General features: G+C 41.5%; 1 protein-coding gene across 1 annotated transcript in view; it reads left to right on the top strand.

Moving 5' to 3' along the window:
• Positions 1–287: 287 nt before the first annotated feature.
• The window catches only part of SH3RF3 (SH3 domain containing ring finger 3), a gene marked incomplete at its 5' end in the record, with an annotated part of 93,278 nt that continues 81,071 nt past the window's right edge, over positions 288–12,494 (top strand). Inside the window, 2 exon segments of the mRNA XM_009870318.1 lie at positions 288–563; positions 6,411–6,506. Coding sequence (XP_009868620.1) covers positions 288–563; positions 6,411–6,506 — 372 coding nt within the window.

Below are 12,494 nucleotides of genomic sequence, written 5' to 3'. Positions count from 1 at the left end.
ACATAGGTCATTTTGCAAGTTGACAGATGCTGTTTGATGGTGGGAGAGGTACCATGGGTTTCAGCGGAACTTTAAGAGAACTGCATTGCCTCCTATATAACACACTTACCTTCTCGGTCTTACCATCATGCGCATCCAGGATATAGCATTATGTAGCTGTCAGCCACAGTCATTGGTATAATTTGGTCATGGACCATCAGTTTGCTTTTAGCGAGAAATGACTTTTAAGAAGGAAATTGGCGCTGGCTCAAGTTTGCTTAAAGATGTTGCATATTTTGTTTCCCCAGAGTGTTTCTCAGCTTCCCTATGGCAAAGCCCTCTACACATACGAAGGAAAGGAGCCCGGTGACCTCAAGTTTAACAAGGGGGACATCATCATACTGCGGCGGAAGGTGGACGAGAACTGGTACCATGGGGAGCTCAATGGGAACCACGGCTTCTTCCCTGCCAGCTACATCCAGTGTATTAAGCCCCTCCCGCAAGCTCCACCTCAGGGCAAAGCACTTTACGACTTTGAAATTAAGGATAAAGATCAAGACAAGGATTGCCTGACTTTCACCAAGGTAGGGGAATAGTTGTTTGGGTTTTTTTAAAAATAAATTTTAAAAAGAAAGGTTAGAAAGCTGCCCCATGTTAGCATCATTAGGAAATTGCTCCTATTTTTTCTAAAGGAGAAGCCAGTGAGATAGCTCGCACCATGTAGAGCAACGTTGGTATAAAGCCATCAAAACTTAACAAGCAGAACAGGCTACACATTTCCTGAGAAAAAAACATACATTTCAATCTGCATTGAAACGTTCTGCAAGAAGCACTTAATTTCAGGAAAAAAATCTGGTGGAGATGTGCCTTTTAATGTTTCTTATTGGATCAGATGTTCCAGTGTTTTAAAATGTCATTCAACTTCAAAATGTATATTGCAGCATACCATATAGCAATTAGCAGTTGAAATACACTATCATCATATATCACAGTGTTTCCTGTTTTAAGAACATAAAGACGTTAAAAAGCAGACATTTAAAAGCAGTCTTCGGGTTTTTTTAAGCCCAAAATGTTTAATAAATTCCAATTTGAATGAGAGAAAACTGAGATATTGTAATTTCCTTTGGTTTTAAAATGTCACGTTTTCCCTTTCTCTCCCCTCTCCCCACCTGCTTTCTGTCTCCCTCTCCCCTCCCTCCTTCACAATTTGTGTTGACCTTAGATGGGCTTCATGGATATCAAGAAATGCACAGTAAAATAAAGCATATCCCTTATTGTTAATTTATGGCACTGAATGCTATGAGGAACCTGTTCATTGTCATTTTCTGTTTGATTTCAGCTGTCTGTGGTTGTTATGGTATCACATAAAGTAATAACAGTTATGCTGGAAATGAATATGAAACAGATGATAAAAATACCCTTCACTGGGATTTTACTGACCTCCGTTTTTGAGGCTACTTATTACAGCTGAATGAATTATTTGCAGTGTATGATTTTCTCACCGAATGTAACATCTTTTTCACTCACGCAACGTTTCTCAGCAGAACACAATTTCCTAGAATGTATACTTTCTCTTATTTATTTAACAAAAGATTTGTAAGCACTTTTGCTCCTAGCAAAAAGTGAAGTGTTTGATTGCAAACACTGCAAACCCTGTGACTACCCAGCCTCCCTGCAGCAGTGAGTCTCTGCAAGAAAGCGGGCTGCTTAGTGAGAACTTGCAGTGAGAAGTTACCTTTGAGATTTGATCCATAAATGTAGATTTGCTGGCACACTGTTTTCCTCACTGCTTGCCCAGAGGTACAACAGTGACTTCTCTGAGAAGTAATCTTCCTTGTCTTAAGATATTCACTGCTTGCTCGATCTAAGAAGCTCAATAGGTGTTGTAGACAGCTGCAGCCTTTTTGTTAGAGCAGGTCCTCTCCTAGACACGTTTGTATTTGATGTATTTGGTGCCACGTATTAGTATACCTGCTTTACAATAACTGTCTTTGTATACTGATAGTTCTCATTTTCTTGGCTCACATGGTGCATTTCTTTCTGCTGTATAGCTCTACTCTCAATCCCTCAATTTTCCTTTTTTTCACCCCTTGTGTTACTGTCTGCATCCTTTCATCTGATGTCTGTGTTTTCCCCAAAGGCGTTTGGTTTCTCTTTGGCTGCTATTTTCTTCTTTAGCTCCCCCCACTACATGCACTGTCACGCTGTAACTGTTTTTGTGTCTTGCCTATTGTTCTCCCTGACAGTGAATAATCTATTTTTCAACTTGGGGCTTTACTGTCATGTTTTCGGCAGTTTTCTTAATGCTAATTTTAGCTGTCACCTGCGCTGGTGAAGGTTCCTGTTTAGCCCAGATTTTAGATCATCTGCTGAGGTAGTCAGTTCCTCTGCACAGAGTCATGAGAACTTCATTGTTGTAGATGTGGTTTGTCACCCAGAGCAATATTCATCATTTGAATGTCTCAATTTGCATCTGAAGATTCTGGATCTGATCTCAGTTGCACTTATGCTATTTGTTCTTTCCCCAGGTAGAGGAGCTGCATTAGCATAGCATTTATACAAACTAGTGCAACCTACAATGTGCCCTGCTATCAGACACTTTTAGTTGGATTTTATTTACAAGTATACAATAAAGAAGAGTTTTCTGCTGACAGGAAACTGCAAGAAGGGAACTCAAACATAGGGATCGTTATGTTTTGTTTCTCTTTTGCTGGACTACCACTTTGTTATGATGCAGTCAAAATATGTGTCAGGGCAGTAAAATAAAACAAAAGAAGGATAGTTGGGGTTTCTTCTTACTAGGTTTTGGTGGTTTGGGTTGTTTTTTCTTCAAAATCAAAATGTTGTGTTGTTCCAGAGGTGGACTGCAAGGAGATGAAGTCTCTTTTACATTGATCTTCATGAGCAGTGGTGCAGAGGACTTTTGCCATTTGTCCATTTTAATCTCCTGTAGACACAACACTCTCCAGATAAAAGAAAAAAGATAAATATAATAATTTTGTAGGTATACGTATAAAAATGGGAGGAACAGAGGAACCTCTGTCTTGAGTACCCAGTGCAATGAACAAAGCTCCAACCTGTCATTCTCTTACACCACATAGTCTGCTCCCCCTAACTCCTCTTCCCAAAGTAGCCGTATGTACAGGTGTAGGGTCCCACCACTGTTCCCTCCTCTGCAGTGGCTACAAGAAGACGAAACATTCCAGATCTGTGACTTGATATGTTTTTTCTCAGTGTTTAGCAGTGATCAGCCAAATCAGGGTTTACTTTGGTCTCTGTAAGGAGGGGTTCCAGCCTTGATTCAGCTTTGCACCAGTTTAGCTCCAGCAGCTTCAGAAATGTTCACTGGTGTGGTTGCAAACAACGTGTGGCTTGCAGAGTCTCATTGTATGCCCTTGGGAGATACTTATTTAACTTAGCTTTCTAATATCTCCTTTTCTGATACCCCAGTATGAGCCTAGGCTCCTGCTGTCTCTGTTTTTGAGAAATAACCCATCCTTCCTTGGGCTACTCACTCTCTGGTACAAGCCCTGCGCAAGAGCACTCTGCTCTCAGCTATAGTCGTGCAAATCTGGAGTAACTGCATAACTGTTTGCTTGTGTAGTTACTCAAGGCTTAGACTGAGTCCAAATTCAGCCCACAGTTTCATTTTGGCGTTGGCTACCCTTTGCACGCATGAGTTCATGTGGCCCTTTGCAGGCTCAGTGGTAGATGAGTCTCAGACCTGTCAAAGTAGTGCCAACTGTTTCCCATGCTTTATCGTTCATCACATTTGTAATCACATCAGCTATTTCCTTCATTTTCCAACACTTTCGTTCTCAGCCCATACCGATGTTTAGCAAATGTTGTGCTGATCTAGGAGTCGTCACATCCAATACTGATTCCTGGCTGCAGAACATCATCCCAGCCCCTTAGTGCTCAATTCCAGCAGCATTTGCTGCTCTCAGAGGGACAGTCCCGGCAGTAGCTGACAATTGGGATTCTCGTGCCAGCTGGCAAGGGTTGTCGCTGGGCTCACCAAGCACCACACGGTGCCATCCTGCCATTGCTGAGATCTCCCCAGCGCTCTAGATGGAGTTGTTATCTCTGCAGAATAGCAGGCACATCTGCTTTGTATTGCTTCGTTAATGGCTGTTAATGACTAGAATAAAAATCAGGCTGTGAATCATTACTGTTATTGGACACAATTTTGTGCTGTTTTCTCACCAAAAGACTTCATTTCTCTGTCGATCAGATTGCTTTTTAAGTGATCTATCTTGGACTTCCTTTCTGATAATGGCTATAAACTGGAACTGCAGGTCCCATGTGCCTGTGGCAAGGCCGCCTGGTCTTGATGAATAGAGAGAGACTTGAGCAAGTAGGAGAGAGCAAATAATTAAAGACTTTAGCAACAGGCATAAAAAGAGCACGAGGTATCTTTTTCAAACTACAGTGGATACCATTGGCTTTTGAAATGAGATTTGAGGCTTGGATTCCTTTATGCTGCCTGGAAATCAATTTAGTACATGTCAAATAGTGAAGTTCAGAAAGCTGAAGTGGTATGCCAAGAGATCCATGGCTCTTTAGTATTCATGATCCTTTCGGGAACCTTTCTAAGAATTTGTAAGTAGCATGGATATCCACCTGATTTAAGATACTAAAATAGTCCACGTTAAAGCTTTCGTCAGCCCAGTGTATAGAATGATGTTGTGGACTATGAATTCAAAGAAATTTTCTATTAATGAAGAATTACAAAAGACATTTTGGGATTTGCTGTAATTCCTGGAGATTTTCAACACCCTTCTGAAAATGAATCTTATAATGGAAAGCATTCTCAAGAATTTGTGCCTTGCTCTCCCACAGTGTTTTGAATGTCAGCATGTCTTGGGATGTGCAGCTACCTGACTTTCTGAGGTCTGTATGCCTGCATTCAGCTGCCAGACCTGGCACAGCCAAACTAAGATCAGTGTATGGAAAGGCTTCCAGGTTTCATAGGTCTGTAGAAAGTAAAGTCAGAAGTGACCTTCAAAGGCCACTTTTTCCCTACCCCGTCCTTAAGTGGGATCAAGGCAGGATAAATCTTTCTGGCGAGGTATCTGTCCAACCTGCTCCAGGGATGAGTTTGCACAGTACCTCTAACAAAATCTAGTTGAGTGCTTCTGGGATTTTACAATTTAAAACCTTTTTCTTAATTTCTTACCTTATGTGTGTATATATATGCAAATATATATATAAGCATACATATGCATAAGTGTGCACATACACCCATAAGATTATATATAAATAGATCAACATTCAGTGAAACTGTAGACCCATTGCATTTTGGGTTTTTAAAAAGCTTTTTAAGAAAATAGCTGAACAAATATAGAAAGTGGGAACACTTATAGCAGGTTCTTGAAGTGATGCGGTCTCTTATTTTCCTCATTTACCCCCTTTACCTAGATTCAAAATTTATGGTAATCGGTCTTTTGTAAGAGCATGTGGAAACTTTGCAGACACTTATTACTGTCAGCTCTTTACACAGATCAAAAGTGGTCTGTGCAGACAGGGCTTTGGAAGGGAATGCTATCTGTTTCTTCAGGAAATTAAATGCACAATTTCTTTTTGCATCCTTCCAACTGTAATAAATAGCTGAAGGACTCAGTCTGTAGCTGTTTCTCTGAGCTTTCCCCAAATGGATCATTTAGATGAATAATTCAAAGAAAATGTTTAAACTATTTCAAAGTGCACATGTTCAAAAGGCACATGTTCAAAAACTCCAAAGTACATCATGTCACATCTCTGTTCTGGTCATTTTCTATCAATGTAAATCCATGGTCTGAATATCCTAGATCAGGAATTTGTTGGTTTGTTGGGGTTTTTTCGACGTGAGAAGTATCTGCGAAAAAAAGAGCTCCTCTCACTTGACCTGTTAACATGGATAGCTTGTTACATGGAGAATGATAGACCATATGTAGCTCTTGTTTTCCTAGAGCGACTGGTGAAAATAGAGTGCTAATAGCAGGGAATTCTATTTCAGCTTTCTGGAGGAAGATGTTTTCTTCCTTTTTTTATAAATTTCTGCACAGGAATGGAGGAAAACTGAATGCCATGATGTCATTTTACAGCTTCTCTCAGACCTTTCCTCTGGATGCAGCCTCCGGGGTCAAACATTCTCCCTGCCCCTGTGGTGAAGCCAGGATTTTCCTATTCCCAACCATTGTGTCCAGGCCCGTGGAGCTGCTGGCATGAGCTGCACTCATCTGCAGAGTGCTTCAGTGCACTTTGGATGGGATGCCTGCGACGGGATGCTGCGCCAAAGAGGCTGCTGGACCCAGGATTCAGGGAACATTTTTACGTGGCTTATGACCTCCTCTCTGTAGTCTCACTAAGCTGTAATGTGACTAACTAGAAGTGTGGCGTCTTTGTAGTGAAAGAATCTGAATATGTATTTTGTATATCTCTGATTTTAGGATGAAATTCTGACGGTCATCAGGAGGGTAGATGACAACTGGGCAGAAGGAATGCTGGGTGACAAGATTGGCATTTTCCCTATCCTCTATGTAGAGGTAAGTTCATAACAGATGGTGGTGGTCGTGATGTCTCGTGGGATTTTTGTGCCCACACGGACAGAATAACCTTGAAAACTCTTAAATAAGAAGAAAAAATTATACCAGAGTAACTGAAAAGGGATTTTTTGGGGATGTCTTGTACATGCCTGAGGAGAAGTGGGTGCTGCTAGCAAGTTGGGAGCATTGGTGCTGGCTCAGCCATGCCCTAGAAGGAGCTTGGGCAGCTCCATGTGTGTGCCCAAGGTCCCTCATTCCCTGTGCACCAGACCCATCCTTGTCCTGAGCACTTTCCTGGGGTTATTTCCATGGGAGTCTTATTTCAAAGTAAATGCTGGAACCTCATGTCCTCTGAGCAGACATGTTTTTCCACTGCTCTGTGTCCTCCTGCGGGTGCCTGTACAGCTGGATGCCACTCGGGAGAAGAGCTGCAGCCAGCAGTGGTGGCCCATGGTGGCCCAGCTGGAGCAGCTCTGTTGTCCAGGTGCCAGGTAATACCCTTTCATCCTTCATGGGTGAACCAGGGGTGCAAAGAATGGATGGGCACCAGACGTATCTATATTTTTTTGAGGTGCTGCCACTCTGCACCCGGTACTTGGAACAATATCACCCTGGCTCTCCTCCCAGGCGTAGGCTGGTGCCGCTCTCCGCAGTGAAGCGTCTCTTGTACCCACAGTGGAGCCCGCCCTAATGTGTGTGGCTCTGATGCCCGCCTCCAAAATTACTTTTCCAGATTTCTTAGTTAATGATTTGAGACAAAATAGAGATAATTAGTGCCTGAGTACCTAATTATTAACTCCGACAATGACCAATTTGGAATAAACCATCATTAATATACATTGCGTTCCCACAGTTGACAAGAACAATAATATTAAAACCAGAATGTGTAGGAGCCGTTATTGGGAAACCAGCTGCCTCACATAAGTTAATGACTAGTTTTCTTCCATTCTGAATGCGTAAGACATTTTCATTTTGTTGTGCATAAATGAGAAAGCTGGGTTTCTCCCAGATTTCATTCTTTCTCATTCCTCTTTCTGGTCGTGCAGGCATGCAATGTTAGTGTCCTGAACTTTGCTGCAGAAAGCGAATGGGGGCCCTCTGCACGGCCAGTCACTGTTGCACCCCACCACCTTCCCTCAACTCTAGTTTCACCTGTAGACTATAAGTGCTTACACTGGCTACACACCGTACAGTATCCTGATCCCTCTCCCACCACTATGTATCTGTTCTCCTTAATTACTGCTCTCACAGATAGGAGGGCTTGAAGCCTCAGAGGAAGAGCCAGTTGGGCACACATGCAATAATGTCTCACCGAAGTGCTTCAAGCTCTAGCACATCCTGGGTGGCCATGGAGGAGCAGAAGGTAGTGATGTGCAGAGTCAGAACAGCAAAACAGCAATGCTGGAAGTTTCTAAAGAGGTGCACACAGCCAGGTAGCCAGCACCAGGGAAGAGGAACCTGCACAGGAATGTATGTGTGCATATACATTCATACACAGACACACACATATATAAAATAAATACAGCTACATACACTTAGGCATGTATTTGTGTATATACAGACACATATATATATGTTATCTGTATAAATTTGAAATCTGGAGGCATGAAAGGTCTTTTCAAAGGAGATACTTCAGGGACATGAGCATAATATTTGCACCATGGTTTGTAAAACCAAAGGGAAATGATCCTCCAGCCACCTATTTCATCCACATCCTGGTGAATGGAGGCCTTGTTCTGAATATGAGATGAGCTTATGCAACTATTTGCGTTATACAATTATGTTGCTATTGGCCGCTTCAGATGTTACTTTGCATTAAAAATTAAGAGGAATCAGCAGGCCAAATCCCAAAGAAATTTTGAAGATTTCAATGCCAGTGTTTATAAAATAAATCCATTAAACAAGCAGTACTTGAATCTAAAAACACTCCTTGAGCCTGTCCAAGTCCATTAAGTGGTTTTCAAAATCTTGGCAAAATGTGCAGAATAAGCAAAGCTTAACTCTCACAGTAGCCTTCCACTTGTGTGAGCGGGTCGGCCGGAGTGCATGGGATTTCACACGGCATCCAAAGCCCTGCACTCTGGATGGAGCAAATTCCAGGCTGGAGCCTATCTCTATGGACAGGTTCTAATGTCCCCAGCTGCTCCCACGGCCCAAGCAAGAGCTCTCTTACCCTTGCTACAGCAGTCAGAGTGTTGGAAAACAAGCTGGATCTTTGAGGAGAAGGATCTTACAGGATCTAAGGATCTTAGAGCTGAGCATGCCAGAGGTACAAACAGGGCATTCCCCCCTTTAGCGGAACTTCATCCTGGCAATGGTCTGCCATACCCCTCCCATAGACGCTTGCAAGAAAAGCTTTTGCAAGTGCTCTGTTGCAAAGCGTTTGCAGGCATAAGCGGCTGTGGGGTGGGAAGGAGAGGTATACCATAGCCCCACTGGGAGATCAGCAAATTCCTCATCAGGAACTCACTGGCCTCCCAGCACTTGGGCTTGTTAGCTGGCCCATGTAAAAGCCTGCAGCGTCTCCTTAGGCTTCTTCATCTCCTTTCCACCCTGTGTTTACTGAGTTTGAGGGTGGTCCACTTCTGTAAGGGAAGCCTCGGAGGACAACTTGTAGAGACAGACTTTGTTGTCACAAAGCAGTGGCACAAAAAAACTAGCCAAAGACATCAGAGTTTATCTGCTCCCCACAGTGTGTGAGAAAGTCTGTATCTCAGCATTGTGTGTGATTGTCCATATAGTCATGTAAGTGTAACATGGCATGGATTTTATGCTTTATTCCCTACAACTGACCAGCAAGGGTGCTTGCATGTCTGCTGTGTCTGATTGCTCTCTGCAGAAAGGCTTTTTCCTGCCTTTGTAGCATCATCTCTGTCCCAACCTCAGAGAAGCTACAATTGTATAAGAAATAAGTATCTGCAGCTCACAATGGTGACTTTTACAGAATGAGTCATACACAATATGTTCTGTCAGGAAGAGTTTGCACTATTTTTTTTTTATTATTTTGTTGCTGTCCTTATCTCCAGTACAAGTCATTTGGATTGATAATTTATGTTTTAATTTGTCTACAGAAAAGCACAACATAATCAAATTTATTCTCAAGGTGCCTTCTATCCTGAAATAAACATCTTATTAATAATCTGTATGGTTTGAATTTGTATTGTTGCTGGGAGGAGTTTTGGAACTGCAAGGAACTCAAAGTTCTAACTAAAATTTTTCATTTTGCTGTCTTCAGGCTAGCTCCTTTATCCATGAGAACTGCTATTATTGTATCTCTGTTTGGAAGTTGTAAGTGTTGTGCTACTATGTGTAAAATTGAGAACTATGAAGAATAAGTGTATCCTAATAGGTTTAAGTGTCTAGGAATGAAATTTGGGAGCAATGTTGTGCCAAGTATTTGAAGGGATGCATCCTGCTCATATCGGCAGGAACTGGAAATTCAAAAAGCTGAGCTGTTAGACCAGAATTTCTGACTGCATCCTCCAGTGCAGAGATGTATTAACCAAGACCAGCAAGCCTTATGAGTCAGTGGCAGAGCAAGGCAATTATGTTGAGTGCTACTGTGACTGTAATATCAGCAAATTACAATTGATGAAGTGCCAGCCCATTGTTATAATGTTTTATGGCAGCAGGGGCACTGAAAGCTGTGATTAAGTAATATTAGGAGTTTTAAAATTCTTTTTACAGAGCAGTGAAGCAGGGTAATGGAGATCTCCTGTTCTTCACAGTCAAAAAGAGAAAAAGGTGGAAAGGAGGTCTAGGAGAAAGAGGGAGGAGGAGAATGAGCAGAGAGGGTGGTTTCAGTGTCCTGCAGCACAGATCCACAAGACTCCCTGGAGACTCAGAGGAAAAGAATTCTTGCGAGTCAGTGTTTAAAAAGAGTTCATCCAAAAGCAAAAAACAAAACAAAACAAAACAAAACAAAACCCACAAATTGCAAAGCCAAATGCATTTCTTAAAGAGATTTTTCTTTCCAAAATTAGCTTTACATAGCAGAACATCACATTAAATGATTTTGTGCTATACCAGTCATCTTAAACCGGTTTACCCCACAGAGGTAGACCTGAGCACTTTTACTGGGATCTCACCTGTGCTGATTAAATAGGGTCACAGAGACCCATCTACCCAGCTGAATTTGTCCTTAACACTCTGTGTACTTTACTGAGGGGAACCTTTAGGTAGCCTGCAGATGAATGCAAATGACAAAGAGTTTAGTGCGTGTGTGTGTCTGTGTCTGTGTCTGTGTCTGTGTGTGTCTGTGTGTCTGTGTGTCTGTGTGTGTCTGTGTCTGTGTGTCTCTGTGTGTGTGTCTCTGTGTGTGTGTCTGTGTGTGTCGCTCTCTGTGTGTGTTTGTCTGTGTGTCTGTGTGTGTTAAAGACTTAGAAGTTTTCAGAAGGAGATGCAGGGAACCACTCTGAAGAGAGCGAAGCCCAGCCTATAGAGCTGCTTAACTTTTATATTCTTCCACATTTTCCTGGAGGTATGGCCCCCAGTCTGGAATTCAGTCTGCATGACAGTTTCTTTACTTTTTTTCTCTATATGCAGGTTCCCATCTTAGCCATACGCAAATATCCTGGTGTCCCCAGTGGTAGTCGTCGCAGTTACATTCTTGAAAACTCACATGTATGTGTCTGCATTTCTAGTTCTAATACGTGCTTTAAACATTTTCAACAACATCAACAAATAATTGTTGCCCTGTCCACTTCTTGTCTATGTTTTCTTTCTCCTCAGTCTGTTTTGTTCCTCCTTTCAGCTGCAGGACAGATGAATCCCTCTGGGACTCTCATAATGAATTCACCCTTCATGTCTGACCTGTCATTTTTATATGTGTGGTCTCTGTGGCAGCACACTCTGCACCTTTCAGAGCATCCTTTACAAAATCTTTCCAGAAAAAGAAGAGAATTCGACAGTCATTAGACAGTAACCTTTGTTTGGTGTTCTTTCCAAGAAGAACGTACTATCTCTGTTTTTAAGGACTGTCAAAATGGTTCATTTTAGCATTGCTAGTATCATTTAGTGCTAGTAAAAATGGGGGATTTGGAAAGGTGAGTAGAAGGAAACTAATGTGGAGGATTTTAGAAAAGATGACTTACTAAATTGCAGAGGAGCAAATCCATCTCAGTAGTAAGTATGTGTAACACTAACAAGTTAAGAATTATGCCCATTAACATCAGAATTGATTTTTTTCTGTTCTCTCTCCTTCTGTGTGTCAGATAAAATTGGAATAAGAACCTTGTAAAGCTGACAATAATGTAAGCTCTAAGAAGTGCTCAGTTAATTTCTGTTGAAAAGCTTTATTGATATGCATTTTCAAATCTCACAATTACGCAGTTTTAAGACTCTCATTCTTGCACTTTCATAGTTTCTAAAAAGTTGTTCCTACTTATTTTCCTCTTTCATAGAATATTGTAGAATATTCTAAGATACTTTTTGATATCAAATTACTATATGAATGGGGGACAAAATACAGTTTCCCTGTTTCACATTCAAACTAAAACATGCAGAATTTGTGTTGTAGGCTGCAAGAGGGACCTCATTAAGAACCTGTAGACCTACTGCTACTTTCACATCTATCCATGAATAAAACTTACGGATTTAACTTACTGTTAAACATATACAAAGTAAAATAATTTAAAGAACTTCAAATAACTGTGATGTCAATCAGGATAAGTGTATTAGCAGTCAGAAGGAGGAAGAAGATTAAACATACAATATATAATAATATATAATATTCATTATAGAATATATAATAATCATTATAGAGTCGTTTAGGTTGGTAAAGATTAAGCCTAGCTGTTAACCTAGCAATGCCAGGTCCACCACTAAACCATGTCCCTGAGAACCACATGTAAATATGTCCAGGGATGGGGGCTCCACCACTTCCCTTGGCAGCCTATTCCAGTGCTTCACAACCCTTGCAGTGAAGATTTTTTCCTCATATCCAATCTAGTCCTCCCCTGGCACAACTTGAGGTCATTTGCTTTGTCC

This window comes from Apaloderma vittatum, unplaced genomic scaffold (genome assembly GCF_000703405.1).
Source record: "Apaloderma vittatum isolate BGI_N311 unplaced genomic scaffold, ASM70340v1 scaffold2165, whole genome shotgun sequence".
Taxonomy (NCBI): domain Eukaryota; kingdom Metazoa; phylum Chordata; class Aves; order Trogoniformes; family Trogonidae; genus Apaloderma; species Apaloderma vittatum.
The sequence above is the reverse complement of the archived record's forward strand: the minus strand, read 5'-3'. Positions and strand labels throughout refer to the sequence as shown.